Source organism: Triturus cristatus, chromosome 5_2 (assembly GCF_964204655.1).
Source record: "Triturus cristatus chromosome 5_2, aTriCri1.1, whole genome shotgun sequence".
Classification (NCBI taxonomy): Eukaryota; Metazoa; Chordata; class Amphibia; order Caudata; family Salamandridae; genus Triturus; species Triturus cristatus.
Window position 1 is genome coordinate 1,087,671,974 of NC_140588.1, and position 23,390 is coordinate 1,087,695,363.

The window sequence follows — 23,390 nt, forward strand, 5'->3', positions numbered from 1 at the left end:
TGCCAGTGCATCTTCTGTGCACGGACTGAAGCTTGCACTGCTGCTTGTGAGGCATCATTTCAGTGTGTGAAAAGCCGTGCACTGCTAATGCTTCTGCTTCTCTGTGCACGGACTGAAGCTTGCACTGCTGCTTGTAATGCATCATTTCAGTGTGTGAAAAGGCGTGCACTGCTAATGCTTCTGCTTCTCTGTGCACGGACTGAAGCTTGCACTGCTGCTTGTGATGCATCATTTCAGTGTGTGAAAAGGCGTGCACTGCTAATACTTCTGCTTCTCTGTGCACATACTGACGCTTGCACTCCTGCTGCTTGTGAGGATTCATTTCAGTGTGTGAGAGGCGTGCACTGTCGCTGCCAGTGCATCTTCTGTGCACGGACTGAAGCTTGCACTGCTGCTTGCGAGGCATCATTTCAGTGTGTGAGAGGCGTGCACTGTAATGCTTCTGCTTCTCTCTGCACAGACTGCAGCTTGCACTGCTGCTTGTGCGGCATCATTTCAGTGTGTGAGAGGCGTGCACTGCCGCTGCCTGTGCATCCTCTGTGCATGGAGTGAAGCTTGCACTGCTGCTGCGTGTAAGGCATCATTTCAGTGTGTAAGAGGCGTTTACTGCCAGTGCATATTCTGTGCACAGAGTGAAGCTTGCACTGCTGCTGCTTGTGACGCATCATTTCAGTGTGTGAGAGGCGTGCACTGCCGCCGCCAGTGTATCTTGTGTTCTATGCACTGATTGAAGCTTGCACTGCTGCTTGTGATGCATCATTTCAGTGTGTGAGAGGTGTGCACTGCCGCCGCCAGTGCATCCTCTGTGCATGGAGCAAAGCTTGCACTGCTGCTGCTTGTGACGTATCATTTCAGTGTGTGAGAGGCGTTTACTGCCAGTGCATCTTCTGTGCACGGAGCGAAGCTTGCACTGCTGCTGCTTGTGATGTATCATTTCAGTGTGTGAGAGGCGTGCACTGCCGCCGCCAGTGCATCTTCTGTGCACGGAGCGAAGCTTGCACTGCTGCTGCTTGTGATGTATCATTTCAGTGTGTGAGAGGCGTGCACTGCCGCCGCCAGTGCATCTTGTGTTCTGTGCACTGATTGAAGCTTGCACTGCTGCTGCCTGTGATATGTCAGTTCAGAGTGCGTGAGAGGTGTGCACTGGCAGTGATCTGTTCACAAGAGAAGGTTGCACTGCTGCAACCTGTTGTGTGCATGTTATGAGTACATGAGGGGTGCTGGGGGTTACGGTGTTGCGTGTGAAGCCATCTTACACCTCTGTTGCCTGTTGCTCAAGTGCATCTAAATGAAGCTTGTGGTACCTGTGCTGTGCCTGTTCTGTGCACGAGGGAGCCTTGCACTCATCCTGCCTGGGCGACACTCACTCAAGGCTCCAGAGCTCTGTGAGTAGCATATGTGTGACAGGCCTTGGTGCTTTCAGAAGACACTTCATGCATGGGTAGTTTCACTAGGGAAGAGAAGGCGCAGTACTGTTCGTATAGCGACCCCTGCTGGACAGGCCCCGCACGGCTGCAAACCCGGCATTTATCCTGAGCCGTTGACACTTCTAACCCCCATAGTACAATATTGAGTATCTGAAGAGGGCAGCCTGGTCGTACTCCGCCATCTGCCGGGCATGAGTGGGAGTGCAACCCAGAACCTATTTATAGTCTTTTAAGAGGACAGCTCTGCTCCTACGGTGCACCTTCTGGGGTGTCCTGGGGTGCAGCTGAGCAAATGTTCACAGTCTCTCAAGAGGCAGCGCTGCTCGGTCTGTGCAACATGGAGTGCATGCGTAGGTCTGCAAAGGGGAATATATTCAGTCTCATAAAAGCAGCCCTGTTCTTACAGAGACCCGTGCCGGGCGGGCCTGGGCCTGCAGCCAAGCAAATACAGTCTCATAAGAAGGCAGCCCTGCCTTACAGAGACCCCTGCTGGACAGGCGTGGGACTGCAGCCGAGCAAATACAGTCTCATAAGAAGGCAGCCCTGCCCTTACACAGGCCCCTGCTGGGCAGGCGTGGGACTGCAACCGTGCAAATACAGTCTCATAAGAAGGAAGTCCTGCCCTTACACAAGCCTCTGCTGGGCAGGCGTGGAAGTGCAACCGTGCAAATACTCACAGTCTTATAAGAAGGCAGCCTTGCTCTTATAGAGCCACCTGCCGGGCAGGCGTGCGGCTGCAACCAAGCAAATATTCGTAGCCATAAAAGAAGACAGCAGTCCTTCTGTGCCACCTGGCGGGCAGGCCTGGGACTGCAACCGAGCAAATATTTGCAGTCTTATGAGATGGCAGTCCTGCTCTTACAGAGTCACTGGCCGGACAGGCCTAGGAGTTCAGCTGAGCGAACATCCAAAGTCTCTTAAGACTGTCAGTGTCAGTGGCCCGACGTGCTTGGGCGTGCAGCAGAATGCACACTGAAAGCAGTTCTGTTCACACACTGACACATTCTGGATCACTCAGACACTCCCAGAGCTTCTACAGCAATACATAAAGTCTAGCAAGGGAGTGGGGCATTTCTCATTACACCATACGCGCCCCGGCATTGAGGTGAAAGAACAGTAACCCAAAGTCAGTGGGAATTAGGGGAGTCCGCAGGTGTTCTTGAAGCACTTGGGCTACAAAAGGCCGCGCAGTGACTCCACGTACTACCGGCGTTGGGTTTCCAGGGTCAGCGGGAGATGGACTGTGAGGCACTCAACAATAAATGCAGTTCTCGCCCACACTGGCTCACATGGGGAGGAGACGGCCAGGCCAAGATTGCCTTCAGGAGCAGCTCATCTGCTTTCTAACTCGGAGTGTAGAGGGAAGTGTGTGCCTGCATCTTTGGACAGTTCCTGGAGCATTCTGGGACCCAGTGTTGAGAGGACTGGAGGCCAGTACTGGCAGATTAGAGTATGAACCCCAAAACAGACCAGCTCTACCTCCCATTGGGTCCTGGGCGCAGGTAAGATACAGCCTCATATTTATTTTCCCCAAGACCCCGAGGGGTCTTCAGGCGTGAGAGGAGAGGAGAGATGATTGGAACTTGCATCAAAATTGGGGCTAAGATGGCTTTGAAAATCTGTCCTTATCTAAAGTTGAAAAGGACTCGGATCTCGCCGCCGCGGGCTTCCTGATACCCCTCGACATGGAACCTGACTTCAGTGGGGACCCCGGATAGAAGTTTCATCAGTCGATGGACAGTGTGACTTGAGTTGGGAGCCCCGCCCTCAGCACAGGTGATGTTAGGAGGTCGCCTCGTCGTTGGCCTGGTAAGCTGGCCAGTGGCCGCTATTCTGCTACATTGTGCATATAGGGGTATGTTTATGAGCCGGTTTGCATCGCGTTTGCACCGCGCAATGTGGTGCATGAACTACACAAACCTTAAATGTGATTTATGAAGCCACACAAAGCCACTTTGCTTGGCCCTGAGAGGCTCCATAAATCTGGAGTAATGCAACGCAGCACAAAGTGCTGCGTTGCTTAACTGTGCAGGTGAGGCGTTTCATTGGTGTTGTGTGGGTGTTCCCTTGCAACTCAGTTGGTTTCTGACACATTCCCAGGTTTATCAGAACTACTAAACCTGGGAATGTGCCTAAAAAAAGATGCACCTTCCCGGGGAGGCGCAACGAGGAGAAATATCTTTCTTTCTCCTCATTACTTCCTCCTTCTATGTGCTTCTCAGGGTTGGTTTTGTGCAGGAAGGTTCCCCCCCTTCCTGCACTAAAACAATCCTGCATGCAATGGAGGCACCCTTGCCCCATGGTGCATGGGTGCCTGCGTTGGCATTAGGCAGTCCATTGCCCGACAGCACAGGAGAAAAGGCAAGAATGAGCCATATTCTTTTAGATAGGGTTCACTCCTGCCCTGTCCCTGTCATGCAGTGCAGCGTACAAAGGTGACTTGCTGCGCCGTCCTGCATGACAATCTCGTACATCTGCGCCAGAGTATGCAAGATTTTTAAGACGCGGGGCTTCATCGACTTGTGACGTTTTAAGCAAAGGCTGAACATCGCCTTCTTTTTGTTTTTAAACTCAGTTGTACGGCTCTGTAGCAAAGCTGAAAAATATCGATCGACAAAGATGCTGCATTCATACTATCGGCTACCAAAGGATTGTCATGCTCAGTATGTGATTGCTGGTCTGCCCGCCACTCTACTGGCCTGGACTTACCATGCGCTGCTGCGCTGTAGTGGTGAGTCCAATGCGAGGGGTGGGGTATTTCTGATATGCTGTTCAATGCATGCACTGGTGGTATCTTAATTCCTGCTTTCCAGACTGAGTAGTCTTCGTGCATACTCGTCACACTCAGGGGTACGACACTATGGTCCTGATTTAGATCTCGGCCGAAATATAAGTCCCATGGGATATACTAGGATTTATATTTCATTAGATGGTATAACCGTCACTGTTGCGGCGAAGTAACCCGTCTGCTGAGATCCAAATCAGGCACTAGGTGACAAATTAATTTTGCCGCAGGCGTAAACGGAGGGAGCGGCAATGGCATGGGTAAGGGGGCTAAGGCCCCAAAATATATAGGGTACCAGGGTAAGGGAGAAGAGGCATCTACCACTTTCTCCCTTTTCCCCATAAACAGCAGTTTCACTGCACTCTGAACTCTGACCCTTAATGCCCATCCTCACACCGGGACCATTATACAGGTATTTAGGATTCATCATTATGTTTTTGATAGTTATGGTGCTTGAGAGGGAGATGGTTGTATGCAGTTCTGGTAGTTGTGGTGCTTGAGAGGGAGGTGTCTGCGCAGTTCTGGTAGTTATGGTGCTTGAGAGGAAGATGTATGTGTGCAGTTCTGGTAGTTGTGGTGCTTGAGAGGAAGATGTATGTGTGCAGTTCTGGTAGTTGTGGTGCTTGAGAGGGAGATGTCTGTGTGAAGTTCTGGTAGTTGTGGTGCTTGAGAGGGAGATATCTGTGTGCAGTTCTGGTAGTTGTGGTGCTTGAGAGGGAGGTATCTGCGCAGTTCTGGTAGTTGTGGTGCTTGAGAGGAAGATGTCTGTGTGCAGTTCTGGTTGTTATGGTGCTTGAGAGGAAGATGTCTGTGTGCAGTTCTGGTAGTTGTGGTGCTTGAGAGGGAGCTGTCTGTGCAGTTCTGGTAGTTGTGGTGCTTGAGAGGAAGATGTCTGTGTGCAGTTCTGGTAGTTGTGGTGCTTGAGAGGGAGATGTCTGTGTGCAGTTCTGGTAGTTGTGGTGCTTGAGAGGGAGATGTCTGTGTGCAGTTCTGGTAGTTGTGATGCTTGAGAGGGAGATGTCTGTGTGCAGTTCTGGTAGTCGTGGTGCTTGAGAGGGAGCTGTCTGTGCAGTTCTGGTAGTTGTGATGCTTGAGAGGAAGATGTATGTGTGCAGTTCTGGTAGTTGTGGTGCTTGAGAGGGAGATGTCTGTGTGCAGTTCTGGTAGTTGTGATGCTTGAGAGGGAGATGTCTGTGTACAGTTCTGGTAGTTGTGGTGCTTGAGAGGGAGCTGTCTGTGCAGTTCTGGTAGTTGTGGTGCTTGAGAGGGAGATGTCTGTGTGCAGTTCTGGTAGTTGTGATGCTTGAGAGGGAGATGTCTGTGTGCAGATCTGGTAGTTATGGTGCTTGGGAGGGAGCTGTCTGTGCAGTTCTGGTAGTTGTGGTGCTTGAGAGCAAGATGTATGTGTGCAGTTCTGGTAGTTATTGTGCTTGAGAGGCAGATGGTTGTATGCAGTTCTGGCAGTCGTGTTGCTTGAGAGGCAGATACTTGTATGAAGTTGTGGCAGTTATGGTGCTTGAGAGGCAGATACTTGTATGAAGTAGCAGTTGTGGTGCTTGAGAGGCAGATACTTGTATGAAGTTGTGGCAGTCATGGTGCTTGAGAGGCAGATGCTTGTATGAAGTTGTGGCAGTCGTGTTGCTTGAGAGGCAGATACTTGTATGAAGTTGTGGCAGTTGTGGTGCTTGAGAGGCAGATACTTGTATGAAGTTGTGGCAGTTATGGTGCTTGAGAGGCAGATGCTTGTATGAAGTTGTGGCAGTTGTGGTGCTTGAGAGGCAGATGCTTGTATGAAGTTGTGGCAGTCATGGTGCTTGAGAGGCAGATACTTGTATGAAGTTGTGGCAGTCATGGTGCTTGAGAGGCAGATGCTTGTATGAAGTTGTGGCAGTCGTGTTGCTTGAGAGGCAGATACTTGTATGAAGTTGTGGCAGTCGTGTTGCTTGAGAGGCAGATGCTTGTATGAAGTTGTGGCAGTTGTGGTGCTTGAGAGGCAGATACTTGTATGAAGTTGTGGCAGTTGTGGTGCTTGAGAGGCAGATACTTGTATGAAGTTGTGGCAGTTGTGGTGCTTGAGAGGCAGATACTTGTATGAAGTTGTGGCAGTTGTGGTGCTTGAGAGGCAGATGCTTACATGCAGTTAAGAAAGTTATGGAGCTTGAGAGGCAGATATTTGTTTTCTGCTCTGGAAGGTATGGTACGTGGTTTCATTAGTTAAGGAGGTTGGAGAGGTTGATGTTTGTATGTGGTTGAAGTAATTTTGGCAGCTGGAAATGCAGATGTTTGAAGGCAGTTCTGGTAGTTGGTGCCTGGAGAGGCAGATGTTTGCATTCAGTCCTGGTTTTCTTTTTGGGTTCTGCAGAATAAGACTCCTGCCTGAATCTTGACCTATTGGCCTACATTGCGTCAAACCAGCTCCTGACGCAGTTATTTTAAATAGTTCCTTAAAGGTCGTATTTGTGCTGCCATTGGTGGGTTAGCTGTATGTCATCTTTGATATCACTAGCTTGGGAAGCTAATTCATGTTTACCATGCAGCCCCTTCTGCTAAGTGCTCACTGAAGCTACGCCTACCTACCCCTCTCCATGTCTCTTCCATTTAGGTGTGAGACAAGATGAACTGGGCCGGTCTGTACACCACGCTCAGCGGAGTGAGCCGCCATTCTACGAGCATCGGCCGCATCTGGCTCTCCGTGGTCTTCATCTTCCGGATCATGATTTTGGTGGTAGCTGCTGAGACTGTATGGAGTGACGAGAAGTCCTCCTTCACTTGTAACACCGAACAGCCTGGTTGCAACAGCGTCTGCTATGATGAGTTCTTCCCCATCTCACACATCCGTCTCTGGGCCCTGCAGATGATCATTGTGTCAACTCCGGCCCTGCTCGTGGCCATGCACATCGCACACCTGCAGCACCAAGAGAAGAAAGCGTTGAAGCTGTCCGGCCAAGGAGACGCCAAGCACTTGGACGAGGTTAAAAAGCAGAAAGTGCGCATCTCAGGCACGCTGTGGTGGACCTACTCCCTCAGCGTGATCTTCCGCATCATCTTTGAGGTTGGCTTTATGTACCTCTTCTACGTGATCTACCCCGGATACAAGATGATCCGACTCGTCAAATGCAGCGCCTACCCTTGCCCCAACACGGTGGACTGCTTCGTCTCCAGGCCAACCGAGAAGACCATCTTCACCGTCTTCATGCTGACCACATCCGGCATATGCATAGTGCTCAACGTGGCCGAACTCATCTTCCTCATCTTCCGAGCCTGCACACGGTGCTACCGGGGAGAGACAAGCTTGTCATCTGCCAGAAGCTCCTTCTACCATGGGAAGTAGCAACCACAGAAGCTGAAGGACATGCAGATAGAGGAGGGGGCCTGGATGAAGAAGAAACATCGGCTAACTGCCCCACCATCCAAAAAATGAGTCCCTCTCTCTCCTAGAGATCTGCCTGTCATGAGCTGCATGGCCACCATTTGCAAGGATTATAAACACTCAAACAGACATGACATAGCAGGTGGTGTGACTCCACAGACAAACTTTGAACTTAACAGACTAGACACTCAATACAGGTCAATAGAGCCATGTTGGGAATTGGTACAATGACGCAGGTCAGCAGTTTCAGCCAGGGTCCTGGTCACTCTGGTTTCAGCAGAAACATCTTGTTTGCCCGTACACTGCTCGTCCATCCCGGTGAACCCTCACGTGGACTTGTGGTCTACAGACTTCTCCTTTAGTGGACTTTGAGTGGACCCCCCTTCAGTGGATCTGAAAGAAGAGATGGTGGTGGAAAGTGAGCAGGGGTGTTTCCTCTTCTTGGTGGGAGAGTCACAAGGTGTTGGAAGTACTTCTAATGAACCACTCAAGATCACCGCTCCACACAAGACCAGCCTGAGGGCAGAGCTGGCAGACCCTCCTTCCCCAGTGCTGCTGTGCCAATGATGTCCAATCGCATACCTTCCTGGAATATGACTCTGATACCAGTCCAGGAATCATTCACCGCGTTGTTTGGAACGTCGTGGTTGTGTCAGCATGGCAATAATCCCAGAGGCTCCCCCGGGACCTCTGTAAGCCGTTCCTTTGAAGGACTGGGACTGCGTCACCCCCTGTTCCTGGCACATGACTGATTCTGTCCCACTTCCACCGGCCTCTTGGGCCCGTTGACATATTTACCAGAGTCCCTCTCAGTTTACTTCAACTTATGTCCCCTATAACTGCTGCTGGAATCAGGGTTCCTGTAACAACGGAGTGCCCAGTTTCAAGAGAGCGCGGGGTTGCACGGCGCTCACCCAGTCTTACAGGAATACCTGAGCTGTTACATTGTGGGTTGGGGTAGGATATAGGATTTTGTATTGGGGTCAAGAGTTTGCGTGTTTCTGGGTGGGTTTCAGTTACTGTTTATTCAAAATAACTGAGTTTCTTCTAGATGTTTTGTGATTTGAAAACGCAGACCCCTCTGCTCTTATGTAGCCTCGTTAGGCGCTCACTGATGACGTCACTGGCGGCTGCGGATGGCGTCACGGAGTTCCATCAGGCTGCAGGGCTGGGCAGGCACAGGGAGGGCTGAGAGAACATTGATTTGTAAAAGGCATTGAAATCATTGAAATGAATCAACCGCGTGCAGAGATTGAACAGGAAGAGTTACATATGGTACTGTCAATAAACGGCTTTTAAAGAACCAGGGGTCGATCTCTCTTTAATACTGAAAATTATTATCCAGTTATGTAGCGGAAAGCACGCCGAGCTGTCTCTGGGGGTTTGGGTGTCCTTGTTTCAAACGTAACGGTCTTTAGGTGTCTGTGGAGCTCCCCTCACTGACTATAGCGCCTCGATTCTGTGTCTGTGCTACCGAGGTGTCTGTGGAGCTCCCCTCACTGACTATAGCGCCTCGATTCTGTGTCTGTGCTACCGAGCCCAGAGGTGTCTGGAGCTCCCCTCACTGACTATAGCGCCTCGATTCTGTGTCTGTGCTACCGAGCCCAGAGGTGTCTGGAGCTCCCCTCACTGACTACAGCGCCTCGATTCTGTGTCTGTGCTACCGAGCCCAGAGGTGTCTGGAGCTCCCCTCACTGACTACAGCGCCTCGATTCTGTGTCTGTGCTACCGAGCCCAGAGGTGTCTGGAGCTCCCCTCACTGACTATAGCGCCTCGATTCTGTGTCTGTGCTACCGAGCCCAGAGGTGTCTGGAGCTCCCCTCACTGACTACAGCGCCTCGATTCTGTGTCTGTGCTACCGAGCCCAGAGGTGTCTGGAGCTCCCCTCACTGACTATAGCGCCTCGATTCTGTTTCTGTGCTACCGAGCCCAGAGGTGTCTGGAGCTCCCCTCACTGACTACAGCGCCTCGATTCTGTGTCTGTGCTACCGAGCCCAGAGGTGTCTGGAGCTCCCCTCACTGACTATAGCACCTCGATTCTAGAGACAGAGAAGAGACCATCTCTCACATCCGGAGCTAATTTACAAAATCACCTGCTTACACGTCACAGGCTCCTTGGCCAAGACTCGCTTCTCTAACTGACATTTCCTTATGTAATGATGTTAGTGCTCACGGCCCCATACCTGAAGAACCATGCGTACACAAGGTTGTGGTGTACTGCGTTTATTGCCTACACAGGAGCGCCGGAGCGGAGCTCTGCTCTCGTTGAATTCGGCGCTCTTACTCCGTGAAAATGGCCGCCGCCGGACGTCCTGTGACGTCACGCGGCAAGCGTAACAACCGCTAGACCGCTACACCACACCTTAGATCATATTATGGCAAGGACTGGCCTCTGGCTTGAATTCCATGGAGGCGGAGCCTATGCCTGCGGGTGGGATTCTGGGATCCTGCCTGGAAGGGGCAACAGCTATTGGTGATTCAAATCAAGCCCCTCCCCTTCCTATGGTGGGATTCTGGGATCCTGCCTGGAAGGCACAACAGCCATTGGTGATTCAAATCAAGCCCCTCCCCTTCCTGCGGTGGGATTCTGGGATCCTGCCTGGAAGGGGCACCAGCCATTGGTGATTCAAATCAAGCCCCGCCCCTTCCTATGGTGGGATTGTGGGATCCTGCCTGGAAGGGTCAACAGCCATTGGTGATTCAAATCAAGCCCCTCCCCTTCCTTTGGTGGGATTCTGGGATCCTGCCTGGAAGGGGCAACAGCCATTGGTGATTCAAATCAAGCCTCTCCCCTTCCTGCGGTGGGATTCTGGGATCCTGCCCGGACATATCCCACACTTTGTGGCTCAGATGTTTACATTTAAGGAGAAAGCTTAAATTTAAATGTCTGGGGTCGCAGGATTCTCTGCTGTATTCTATATTATTGTTTCTCTACAAATTACAAACAATTAATTCATAGGTCAGCCTCTCTTTCTTAGGAACTGTACTGCTATAACTTAACAATGGCCACACTTAGCTCCTATTAATGTATCTACCACAAAGAGCCTGGATTAAATGCATGGATTGGTTTCTGTGAGGTCACAAGACTGACTCTACTAACCAATGTTAACCAATAAGACTGAACTAGCCACTAACCTTGGGTTCCAGAGTAGTGTGCTACCCTTCTTAAAGTGCTCCAATGCCTCGCCAGCGGCTGTAAGTGCCACATAAATCCAATTACAATACAACCCTCTGTTATACGCTGTGACGTTCTCTTTTTCTTATTCTTTGCTGAATCATCCACTCGCTTTTGTGCTTTAATTCCCTTAAAGTCTCAGGTTCTCGCTCCTTTTGCCACTCTATTCACTGAGTAAGGAGTCACTGCGACCGCCTCCTGCAGTCTCGTCTCCCGGCTTTGTGATCCTTCTCTCTCCCTCCTTCTCTCTCTCTAATCTGCTGTTATCTTTTGGTGTGGCATCATACCGTACCACGGTGACATTCTGCAGTAGCTGGCACTGTAGACCTAACTTCAGAAGCACCAGGCCACGCTTCAGGTTTGGTCAGTGCCTGAGGCCACGCTTCAGGTTTGGCCAGTGCCTAAGGCCACGCTTCAGGTTTGGTCAGTGCCTGAGGCCACGCTTCAGGTTTGGTCAGTGCCTGAGGCCACGCTTCAGGTTTGGTCAGTGCCTGAGGCCACGCTTCAGGTTTGGTCAGTGCCTGAGGCCACACTTCAGGTTTGGTCAGTGCCTGAGGCCACGCTTCAGGTTTGGTCAGTGCCTGAGGCCACGCTTCAGGTTTGGTCAGTGCCTGAGGCCACGCTTCAGGTTTGGTCAGGGCCTGAGGCCACTCTTCAGGTTTGGTCAGTGCCTGATGTCTGTGGGAAGAGCATCTGAAGAGGGTCATGTCGTTAGGGAAGGTTTTTCACTGGGAAGGCGGTTGCGGGGTGTCCAATCCCAGCGATGAGACTCGTCACAGCATGCAGAGTGTGCTCAAGAGCGCTTGTCCACGTGTTTCTGCTTCACTTTTCATAGTTTACTCTCTACCTATGGTGTATATTGCAGAGGAGCATGCCCCCTTTGGGTGAGCATGGTGTAAGGGGTGTCGCTTACAGTGCTTCCAAAGACCTCCATGTTGAGGTCAGGCCCCTTTCAGAGCCTACCTCAATTTCCCCCCTCTTCTACCCCCTCCCTGTGGACAAGCGCTCTGACATGACTTCAAGGTGACACTTAATCAGTGCTTTAAATGGAATTGAAAAAGTGCATGTGCTCATTCTGTTGAGTATACCTGTTTGCTCCTGAGAAGTGCAGGTACTCAGTACCGGACAGTATCTGCCCCTTTAAAGCATTGCACCTAGTGCCTCAAAAAAATCTAAAAGTGATCTAAAAACATGTGCCCCTTCCTGTGATGTTTGGAAAATAAAAACATACAGGGGCATATTCACAAGAACGTGCGATAACTATCGCCAAAGTAATTTATCGGCAGAAAAGTTAGCACTGCCTAACCCCGATTATTATCGCCGTGATAGCGGGGTATTCACAAGCCCACGCTACATGGCGATAATAACAGTGAACGGCGGAAAAACAGGCGACAACAACATCTCAATGGCGTTAGTTATTCCTGCGTTAGCAGGCGATAGCTGTGGATCGGCACATCAGCCCCAGGACACTCACCTTTCTCAACCCAGGCGATATCGCATTGCGAACATGGCCCTACAAATATTAGGATGTGAGGGTTAGCATGGCAAGTGATTAACAAATGCAGGAGTCGTGTCTGGTTCATTTAACATTTGGCATGCAGCCTGAAAGACTGCTGTGTCAACAGAGGCCCTTTCCCCGACCTCTGTACCCCCGCTCTATTGAAAGACCCTGCCAGCCAGCACCTACAAGTGATAGATGCAAATGCATTCACGGGTGAATGCTCGGGGGTTGGCAGGTGGTTATAAAAATATGGCAGGGGGGCTGGGGGTGGTGGCGGTGGGTGTTGTGATCCTCATGGGTATCGGAGCTGCATGATCATTGCCTCCTTGGCATCTGTGGGTCTTCAGGTGTGGCTCGTGGCTGGGCTCCCTTCCATGCTGTGGGTAGTCGTCCTGCTTAGCACCAGCAAAAGGCAGGTGTAGAATCCCTGGTGCTACCGCGGCTTATCGCCTGTTTTTGCTTTGCAGATCTGGCAGTTCGTTGTGAATGTGGTGTTGTGGTTTTCTCATGTGTTTTTGAACGGGAACGCCTACTCTGCATCTCATTAGTGTTAGTTGGTGGTGTCCACCGTGGAGATAAATTTTGGGGCAGTTATCCCGGGAATACTGGTGTTGTCTGCAGTTTTTACCAGCTTGTGAATGGGGTTTTAAATCTCTCTCCACTTTTGCTGCATTAAGGTGGAGATAAATCGGAGTTAACTCCTTGTGAACATGCCTCACAGTGTTTAGATCAACACACCACAGTGTAGTACAACAGCACACATCCCCTGCGAGGTGTATGCACCTGTAAAATCACAACGTGGCATGGTATAGAAGGTATAAGCTGTGTGTCTGAAACACAAAAGTACGTGCGGAATTATTTTGTAATGGTAAGTTACAAATGGAACACTCATTTACCTCCAGTCAAATGACTTATAGCTTGCATGGAGCTAGAAACAGGCTTTTTTGTCAGGAAAGAGTGAACAGTACCGAGAAGGCTCAGGAAGTCACTTCTACACACCAACCAACACCTTTGTGCACTGGGACTAGAGGCTGGTGACATGCACTGGAAACACACAAACTAGGCGGAAATGCTCTGATCTGAACTGCAGGAACAGGACAGTCCCTCCTCTCTGTCACTGACACTCAAAGAAAGCTGCTATCACCTGAGTGGTGAATGGCTGCCAGGCTGAGGATTGGATGCATTTCATGGTTTGTGATAAGCCCACCTCACTGCACAGCTGAGTCCCCCTGTGTGCACATTGCAGCACCACACTTTGCCATTCCCAGACACCACCTCAACATGCAATGGAGACAACTTTATGTGTGTCACAGCTCAGCTAAAAAACATCCGACCTCTGCATGCGTGGCTTCTGTGAGCAGGGGTCCTAAGAGCGCTTCAACCTCTGGAAGTGTCAGTGCTGCATAACAAAGCCCTGAAGCTACACTCTGCCTTTAAAACGGATAGTTTATCCAGTGGCAGCTGGCATGTTATGGGGAGGGACAGGCGCACGCGCTTTAAATAATATATATTTAAAAAAACATTCCTGAACTCGGCGACATCCTCGCTCCAGACCTCTTCTTTCCACACAGGAACCGGAAGCAGCAACTCCCTCGGCAAATCCTAGGGCTGCTCTCACCAGCATGAGAGCAGCCCTAGGATTGGTGGGGGCGACCTCACTCGGCACTCAACAGCGCTCTGGAGGCTTTGTCTAACCCAGCTCTCTTAAGACAGCTGCATTAGAGATGTTTAAAGTGCGCATGTGTGGCTGGCCGTCGCAAGACATCCATCCAAAAAGACATGCGCACTTTGAACAGTGCCATATCAGCCCACCCTCCTCCCTGATGATTGACATGCTCCTGTTACTCAGCAGTGGCCCGCCCCTTTCCTGACGCTCGGCCAAAAATAAAATGGAAATGAATCACCATGTTATTTTTCATCTTTGGGGGGATTTTTTGGGGACACGCCCCTCCGCTCAAACAGAGGGGCTGCCCCTGAGTTTATCACAAGTAAACCAAGCATGTACACCATCCCTCCCAATATCAGACTTGACCCGTACCCTGGTCGTTGTGCCTTGAAATATCTCAATAAACGCACGGAGAGTGTGGTTATCCTTTGCTTCGCAGCGTAACCTTCCCTTGGTGTCCTAGCCAGTACATAGGCTACACAGACCCCTGCGGCTCCACTACATAGTCCAAGTTTATCAGCAGTACTCCAAACTTCAGTACACACTGGCCCTCATTTACAGGGATTTGGCATAGGGCAGAGCAGCAAGTAACCTTGCTGTGTTATCCTGCATCGCAGGGAAAGGGCAGTAATGCACCGTATATATCCAGTATGGTGCATTCCTGTCCTATCCCCCAGCGCTGGTGCCGTTTCGGCAGCCTAGCACCAATGCAGGGGCCCTTGAACCATGGTGCAAGGGAGCCTGTGTTGTCGGCAGGAGTCCTGCACAAGAACAATCCTGAGAGGTGGTTTCATCTTTCTGTGTGTGCTGCAGAACACCCACCACAACGCCCATGGAAAGCCTCCCGAGCACAAAGTAAGGCAACACAGTAAGTTGCGCTGCCTTGCCTTACGCCATATCTATGAGGCCATGCAAAACCATTGAAAGTGGCTTTGTGTGACCTAATAGATATGATTTTGTACTTTGTGCCACTGAAGCGCCATGAAAAGTGAGGCTCCAGTGGCACAAGGTGCTCATAAATATGCCCTGCTGCGTCTGCATGTAGTCCCTGTTCCAGTACCCAACTGTCGCATGTCCTGCCTCATACCACTGCATCCTAACCCCGAGCCACTGTCTACCAAAGGATGTGCAGGTGTGGTAGAGGCTGTGTAAATAATGTTTAGCAGTTTAGGACACAACCAGTGCCTTCTTCCAGCGCCTTCTTTCAGCGCCTTCTTCCAGTGCCTCGAGACCCTCACAGGTGATTTGCCGCGCTTTACAAGCACTGATTGGTTGATTGATTGATTGATTCTTCGGTTTGGAGGGAGGAACATTCTCCCAGAAAGACCAAAGAAAACAACCTGGGCTGCTCTGTCGATGACAGAGAAGGGTACGCCTTGTGTTCTCGGAGCACTGATTCAAAGTCCTGGTCCATGGGGTCTTGAACCCTCCACTCCGGGCAGTAGTCCTAGGTATGTGTAACAGAAAGAGGTGGGTTGGTTTAGTTAGCCAAAAGTCCTCTGTTCCACGAGGGTAGGTGCAGGTCTGGGGCTGGGAATGGTGGGTTGAAGACTCAGTTGATGGCGATGTAAGAGTTTGTGCTGGTCACATTGAACAATAGTTGAGGGCACATGTGAGAGTTTGTTGGTGGTGTGTATGAGTCTGTTGATAGCTGTGAGAGACTGTGGAGGTTATGTCAAAACCTTTTGGATGCTAAGTGAAATACATTCAATTCTAAGCATTTACAGAATGGACATCTTTGTCCCACCATTTTGTCTTGGGCACGCTTGCCTCTGTGCTCTTGTCACAGGCCCTCCAACAGCTAACGATTACTCTATCTTTTTTGCCACTAGGTGTAGGACAAGATGAATTGGGCTGGCCTCTATGTCATCCTCAGCGGAGTGACCCGTCACTCTACGAGCATCGGCCGAATTTGGCTCTCCGTGGTCTTCATCTTCCGGATCATGGTGCTGGTGGTGGCCGCTGAGAGTGTGTGGGGTGACGAGAAGTCCTCCTTCACCTGCAACACCCAACAACCAGGTTGCAACAGCGTCTGCTACGATGAGTTCTTCCCCATCTCACACATCCGTCTCTGGGCCCTGCAGATGATCATTGTGTCAACTCCGGCCCTGCTCGTGGCCATGCACATCGCGTACCTGCAGCATCAAGAGAAGAAAGCGCTGAAGCTGTCCGGCCAAGGAGACGCCAAGCACTTGGATGAGGTTAAAAAACACAAAATGCGCATCTCAGGCACGCTGTGGTGGACCTACTCCCTCAGCGTGATCTTCCGCATCATTTTTGAGGTTGGCTTTATGTACCTCTTCTACATGATCTACCCCGGATACAAGATGATCCGACTCGTCAAATGCAGCGCCTACCCTTGCCCCAACACAGTAGACTGCTTCGTTTCCAGGCCAACCGAGAAGACCATCTTCACCGTCTTCATGCTGACCACATCCGGCATATGCATAGTGCTCAACGTGGCGGAAATGGTCTTTCTCATCGTCAGAGCCTGCACACGGCGGTCCAAGAATCGCTCGAGCTTGGCATCGACAAAAAGTTCCTTCTACGAAGGTAAAGAGTACAAGCAGAATGAGTTTAACCAAAGACTGACAGAAGGTGGAGAATTGAAGGAGAAGGGGGTCCACTGCTCAGCCTCCTAAGGCGACCCTTCCTCCTCGTCTTCCTCCTCCTCCTGCTCCCCTGCCACAGACACGAGCATCATAGGTACCTTTTCGAAAGCTCAAGCACAGACTAGAAGGGGCTGGCGGTGGTGGTAGGGGGGCTGCACAACAAGTACATTGAGCAGAAAACAAAGACATTGAACAGGATGTCAACAAGGCTGCCCCGTGATTGGACTGCAGGCTTCGGATCAGGATGGAACCTTATCTTCTAGTTGAAGACTCACCATTGCCAATAAAACATGGAGAGGTGGATTCGTCTGTCGAGACCACCATGAACCAGTAAACCTCTGTAGACAGTAGCTTGGCATTGGCTTCTGACCGTGACTTTGTGGCTTACTGACATTTATTTATTCGCTGGACCATGGGTAAATAGCGCAGCAAGCAGCGCCTCCTCTTGAGTCACGAGGGAGAAGCAGCTGGAGGGTGGGTGGGGATCCTTGCCTGTTACAGGACACCGCGGAGAGATACCAAAGCAGCTGAGCGCTACGGCTGCGACTGGAAATAAGATATACCTCTGTGTCCGACACTGCCAGTGTCACCCAGACTATAAATGTTACCCTAATCCCCACTAAACCTACTTCCACCAAACTCTAGGCCTCCCTGCTCTGATATTATTGTTATTTTGGACTTTACCCCCCTCCTAAACTGCGCCATCATGTGCCAGACAAACTCCCACGCACTGCGTTACTACACCCGGTGACAATCGAATCCCAACCCCAAACAGATCTTTACCCCGCATCAATTTCGTGCCCCCCTTCATAAGGCATACTTTCAACACTGCTCCACCCTTAACCAATTTTAAATCAGCTTACCAGCATGGTTAAGCTACCCTGTATCAATGTCACTTCCGTAGTGAATCGTATTCCACTCCATGCAGGGTTCCTTGACGTCATATCACCCTTTTTAAACCCTTTTCAACGTCACTTCTCACTACACCAGCCCATTCCAACCAAGTTCCTCTTGCACAGTGTTCAACTAGCAGTATAAAGTGGTCTCAGGACCTTGCTGCCCCGGGTACTCCACGAACTGATGGCCACTTTGGTAGGAATGGGCAGCTCTTTAACCAATATCTTCATTGATTTCCCCCCCCCCCCCCACCCAACCCCGGCTGCTTCGGGACAATACAGGGTTAAGTTCAGGGTATGAAGGATTTTACTGTTTGCTTCCCTTTTTTAATGTTAAATTAAATTGATTGCACTCTTGTTTGGATGAGTCTACATCCTGTGTTCCTCCCAGCTCTTGGTTTACACACGATTGCACATGTCGCCCAGTGATGGCGCCACCTCATGGTATGGGAGGGTGAGGTTCTTAGCAATGAGAGAAATCATGACTAATGGAAAAAATGATCTTAGATAAAGTAATCAATGTTGACGTGAGTGATGAGCATAAGCTACTGAGATACTTTGGAAGAGTTTTTTTCATTATTAAAGTCAATTTTTAAAGTACGTCTTTGCTGCTATCTGTCTGGCTCTTCGACAATTCTATTTAATCTCTCCCTCTCAGCCTTCCTTTCAGGTTTATTGATACATGTACGAAATTGGATTATTATCTGGGGCGGGCGACTGCTCACCTAAAAAAATAATCACAACCCTTGACAGTGTGAACTCTCGAAGTCACTAAATTAACCTGAAGTCAGCCCTCTGTTAGCTGTGGCACAGAGCAGACAGGCTTAACTTAGGTCAATTTGCAAAGTATTTATGCTACAGTGAAACAGTAATAAAGTCAAAATGCCAAAAACTAAAAATACCAAACAAAATAAAATAAATAGACTAAAATTTGATAAACAAAATGACTAAAATTCAATAAGGGGACTGACGATATGAATTTTTAAAGTTTTAACTAAGAATAGCACCAAGAAGCACAAAGCGCCAATGATAGTCAATGGTCATGGTAGAACAGGACCTAGGGGCAGTTTGAGGCTATCCGGATGGCGTGAGGGTTTGTTCTGGTCAAAGATTTTACCTTCTGACTTGGTCTCAAAGATCCCGATCCACCAACAGGAGTACACTTATAAAGCCCCCTTATCTCACGGGAGGCACTTAGAGGCTCACAGATACCAGCTCAAATAAATGATTCAACCACTATTTTTAATATTGATTACAAATCCAATCATAAGGCAATAATGGATTTTTCATAAATATTTAAGAAAAGTAACTTTTGAAAAAGTACCTTTTCCCTGCCTGAAGATCCTGGATGCTAATTTGCATTAGCCTGAAAGCATCTGCTCTGCCAGTGCATGACCTTAATGAGGTGTAAAAACTGCTCCTAGAGCAGAGACAATGACTGAGGCCTGGTTCAGGTTGATGTTTTCAGGCGAAAGCCAAGGAATTAGGTGCATTCCACTAATGTTGACTTACGAGTTAGCACATCTATTGAGTTGATGTAAGTTTGCACAAGGATAAAAGAGTTGGTGAAAACAGAGATCAGGAGGAACTCTGTTTTCAGAGGGTTGAGGTAAAAATGGGGTGGTCCTCCCAGACTGGATATCTGTAAAAGCTTCTGCTATATATTCAGTGTCTCTAGGGGAGGAGATCTATAGGTAACCTATGTCATGAGCATAGAAATGGTGTGAAATGGAAATGTTTAGAGTGATAGTGAGAGGGTCTATATAGAAACCTTAGCGCAGGCCTCTGCAAGGTGCGCTCTACAGTGAAAATAACACACCTTACTTAACGCTCATAGCAGTAATGAAACCCTCAATAACCTATATTTAACGGAAATGTGATTAACCCCAGACTGCAATCCTATTGTAGAAGACCGAATACATCTAATTACAAGATCATTCGATGCAATCGTAGTGACAAGAGGGATGAGGGTACAGATTTGCAATGAATTCCCTTCATCCTTTGTGCTGAATTCCAAGGCACTGAATCCTTATTCCTTGGAGTCAAAATCTCCCCGGGGTACATGTTGGCTGCCTCCTAATCATCCCCCCCCCCCCCAAACCTGTTCTATTTCCAGTGGCTGAACAAACGCATCATCTATGACAGCACCCTTTCCCCAGATCCTGGCACTAGGAGATTTCAATATCTGGGTAGAGGATGGAAACTCCCAGAATCAGGCCACCTACAAAATATTATTGGACCTCACCTCCCTTGGCATCAACATTAGTTAAGGGGCCCACTCATAGGGCCGGCCACACACTAAGGGGCATATTTACAAGGGCTTTATCTCTGCTTTCTTGGCTTACAAAGCCAAAAAAGCGGAGATAAAACCAGTGCCCTATTTACAAGAGGGTGCTAACATGCATAATCGCATGTTAGCACCCTTTTTCCCAACACCTCCCTTTGCATCTCTAATGAGATGCAAAGTGGGCGTCACTGGGCGTACCCCAGATGTAAACATCAGCGATATTTACAAGGCAGCCCACATGATTTTAGCACACATTAGATTTTGGCGAAAACGGATGTTTTCACCAAAATCTAACATCTTCTAAAATCTTGACTTAGCCATCCCTAACATAGGGGGTGGATTATGCTGATATGACCCTGTGGGTCGTATCAGCAAGGTTATCGCCCTTTTGCAGGGAACATCGATGGAAAACCAGCGATGTTCCCTGCAAAACGGCGATAACCTTGCTATCTCTGGAATATATATATATATTTTTTTAATTTTCAAAAACCTTTATTGATATATAGGAAATGGACAGGTCAGAGCGCCGTGAAATCACATAGCAATGGGATGACCCTACTGACCAGCGGGGCAGTTCAGTTGTCACTTACACGGCCATTCAGCCGACATCCCGAAGGACCGGCGGCATTTCAATAGAAACTTCACATACGATAGACCAGTCATGATTGCTTCTGAAAATGGTGGCTGCATTAGTCCCCAGTCCACACTACAGCCTGACGTGCTTAAATGGTATGCCTACCATCATCCACCGTTGCCTACAAGTCTGGTCTAGTTCCTGAGAATTTGTAACCATGTCACAACACCCACCCCCCCACCCCACCCACCGCACGCCCGCCGTCTCCTCCTTTGTTTCATCTACATGCATACACATCCGCAGTCCTCACATCTAGCAGTGACCAGCTATTGCGCCACCCCGCATGCAGACCGTTTACAACCCTGCGGCACTCGTTCACATCCCGCATGACCCCTTTTAGAGTGTGCCAGTCATATCCGAGTGATCCCCCTCCATCCCCTCAACACACAAGCGTCCATCCCGGCTGTTACGCCAACATCACACCCCATCATGTGTCCGTAGGGTCCTGGGCTAGTACCGCGCCTCCCTCCGTCCCGCTGTGAGCAGTGGATTCATCGCTCTGCGTCTCCCCCTGACCAGCCGTTTCGGTGGTCCCGGCAGCCGAGTATGTTCTATACAGCCCCCAGAAGTTCTTGGGGCGACTTTTCGGGGGTAGCAATTCACTATATGTCTCCGCCTGTGTGCTGTAATACAGCATGTCCCTGGCCCAGCGTTTCTTAGTGGGAAGTGGCCCTCTCATCCAGCATGCCACCACAACCCGCCGAGCCATCAACAGCGCCATGTCTGTCAGACGTCTCAGAGGCCTGGAATAACCCAGCAACGCCAGCGCTGGGTTGGGTTGTATCTCCGTTTCCAGTATCTGGCTCAGTTCCCGAAACACCGCCGTCCAAAACCGAGCTATACCCAGGCATTTCCAGGCCATATGTATGAAGTCCGCCACTGGGAAATGGCAGCGCTCGCACTCCGCCGTTGGGCGAAGCCCATACCTATGCAGTCTCTCAGGGGTATAATAGACCCGCTGTAGGTACTTAAAGTGTATCAGTCTGTGCCTACATTTAAGGACACCTTCTTGGTGCTAGAGCAGCAGTATTTCCACATCTCATCTGTAATATCCATTTGGAGGTCGGTCTGCCAGCCTCGCCGTGCTGCAGAGCACTGGTGCACCCTGTGTTGATCTCCGATTTTTTTGAGGGTTGTAACCAGTTTGGACGGCGCCTCCGTTTTAATGACATAGGTAAGTTCCGGGATTTCCGGGGGCTCTGCCATGTCCGGTCCCAACAGGGCCGACAGCGCACTACGGATCCTGTGGAATTCAAAGCGCTGGAGTAGAGTAGTCTCAGGTCAAGCTGAGACGATCTGCTCCCATGTCTTGACCACCACGTCCAGAAACAGATCCACCATCCTAACGATGCCCAAAGCGCTTAACGCCTACAGTACTCCTGCCTCTCTCAGGGGGGGAGCCAGACCACCCACTCCACCCGCATCAGCGGGGAATACAATAGTTCATGGCCTTGCGCCCTCAGCAACGCATGCCACGCGTGGTTCGTGGCTTTAAGCGAATCCAACGTTCCCACGCTGCGATCCACCGGTTGGAAGACAGTCGCCGGAAGAGGGAGCAGATCTGCAAACAGTCGCTCCAATAGCACGTGAGGTACATCCGAGTTGGCATGTATCCACGTATGAAGGTGGGCCGCCTGCGCTACCCTGTAATACCTTTCCAGGTCAGGGGCTCCAAGCCCTCCCATCTCATTAGGAAGCGTCAACACCTTCCACTGAACTCTGGGCTGTTTACCACCCCAGGCCAGCCGAACAAGGGTCTGAGTCAACTGCACGAAGAAGGCCCTAGAGAGCACTATAGAGATGTTGTTGAAGAGGAACAAAAATCTCGGCAGGACCACCATTTTCATGATGGCTATTCTGCCCGTAAGCGACAGGGGGAGCCTATTCCACACCTCAACATCATCGACGAGGCTGGAGTAAGCCACCCCGTAGTTTTCCCTGAGCAGAACCTCCGGATCCTTGTGGAGCCGGATCCCCAAGTATCGGATTGAGTCTGTCGTCCACTGCAGGGGGTACTCCATAGGGAACGGCAAAGTAACCGGAGTCAGCGGGAATGCCAGTGACTTGTTCCAGTTCACCTTGAGGCCCGACAGGGCCCCAAACCGGACCACCTCTTTCAATACGGAAGAGAGATTCTCCTCCGGGTCGCGGACATATAGCAGCGTATCGTCTGCGTAGGTGGAAATACAGATCCTATAAGAGGGAAAGTTAATACCCTCAAATCTGTGGTATTCTCTCATTGCGCACGCTAAGGGTTCTGCCACCAGGGCATATAGGAGGGGGGAAAGGGGGCAGCCCTGCCTGGTCCCCCTGGAGACTTCAAAGGCTTCCGTGACTTGGTCGCCTATACGCAGCCTGGCAGTAGGTCGAAAATATAGTGCACCAAGCATCTGCAGAAAAGGCTCCCCCAGCCCGAGTTTCCTCAGGACCCTCACCATAAAGGGCCATTCCACGGAGTCGAACGCTTTCTCCATTTCTAGGAAGAGCGCTAAAGCCTTACACTCCGGACGCACGTGCTGCATGGCCCCAAGGACTGTGCGGATATTATATGTAAGGTTCCTGGACGGGATAAAGACCGCCTGTTCCGGAGCCACGAGCTCCGGCACCAGTAGCGCCAAGCGCATAGCCAGGACCTTAGCGTATAGCTTGGCATCTACATTTATCAGGGAGAGCGGCCTGTAGGAAACGCACAGGTTCGAGGGTCTCCCGGGTTTTAAAATGGTAACTAACAGGGCCTCTCGCATCGTGTCAGGCATACAACCCTCCTGGCATATATCATCAAAGAGAGTCATAAGGTGCGGGAGAAGCTCATCCTGGAAGGCCTTGTAAAAAGCCACCGTCAGCCCGTCCGCTCCCGGGGCAGTACCCGTTTTCATGCCCCCCAGAGCCTCCAGGATCTCATCCTTCTCTACGGGCAATGCCAGAAATTCCCTCTGAGAGTTAGACAAAAAGGGCATTTTGATATAACTGAGGTAGTCATCTATTTCCTCTTCCACTTGAGAGGACTTAGACTTATAAAGTCCAGCATAATAGTTCC

General features: G+C 50.2%; 2 protein-coding genes across 3 annotated transcripts in view; both read left to right on the forward strand.

Annotated features, from left to right (window-relative positions):
• LOC146829722 (gap junction beta-1 protein-like) overlaps positions 1-8,885 on the forward strand; it is a 34,723-nt gene extending 25,838 nt beyond the window's left edge. The window contains exon 2 of the mRNA XM_085608431.1: positions 6,815-8,885. Within this exon, the coding sequence (XP_085464557.1) occupies positions 6,827-7,543 (717 nt within the window). The 5' untranslated portion in view covers positions 6,815-6,826 and the 3' untranslated portion in view covers positions 7,544-8,885. The remainder of the gene's footprint in view (positions 1-6,814) is intronic.
• Positions 1-18,032, forward strand: part of LOC146829721 (gap junction beta-1 protein-like) — a 43,870-nt gene extending 25,838 nt beyond the window's left edge. For both annotated transcript variants that reach the window (XM_085608428.1, XM_085608429.1), the window contains exon 2: positions 15,757-18,032. In XM_085608428.1, the coding sequence (XP_085464554.1) occupies positions 15,769-16,566 (798 nt within the window). In that variant the 5' untranslated portion in view covers positions 15,757-15,768 and the 3' untranslated portion in view covers positions 16,567-18,032. The remainder of the gene's footprint in view (positions 1-15,756) is intronic.
• The last annotated feature ends 5,358 nt before the right edge of the window (positions 18,033-23,390 follow it).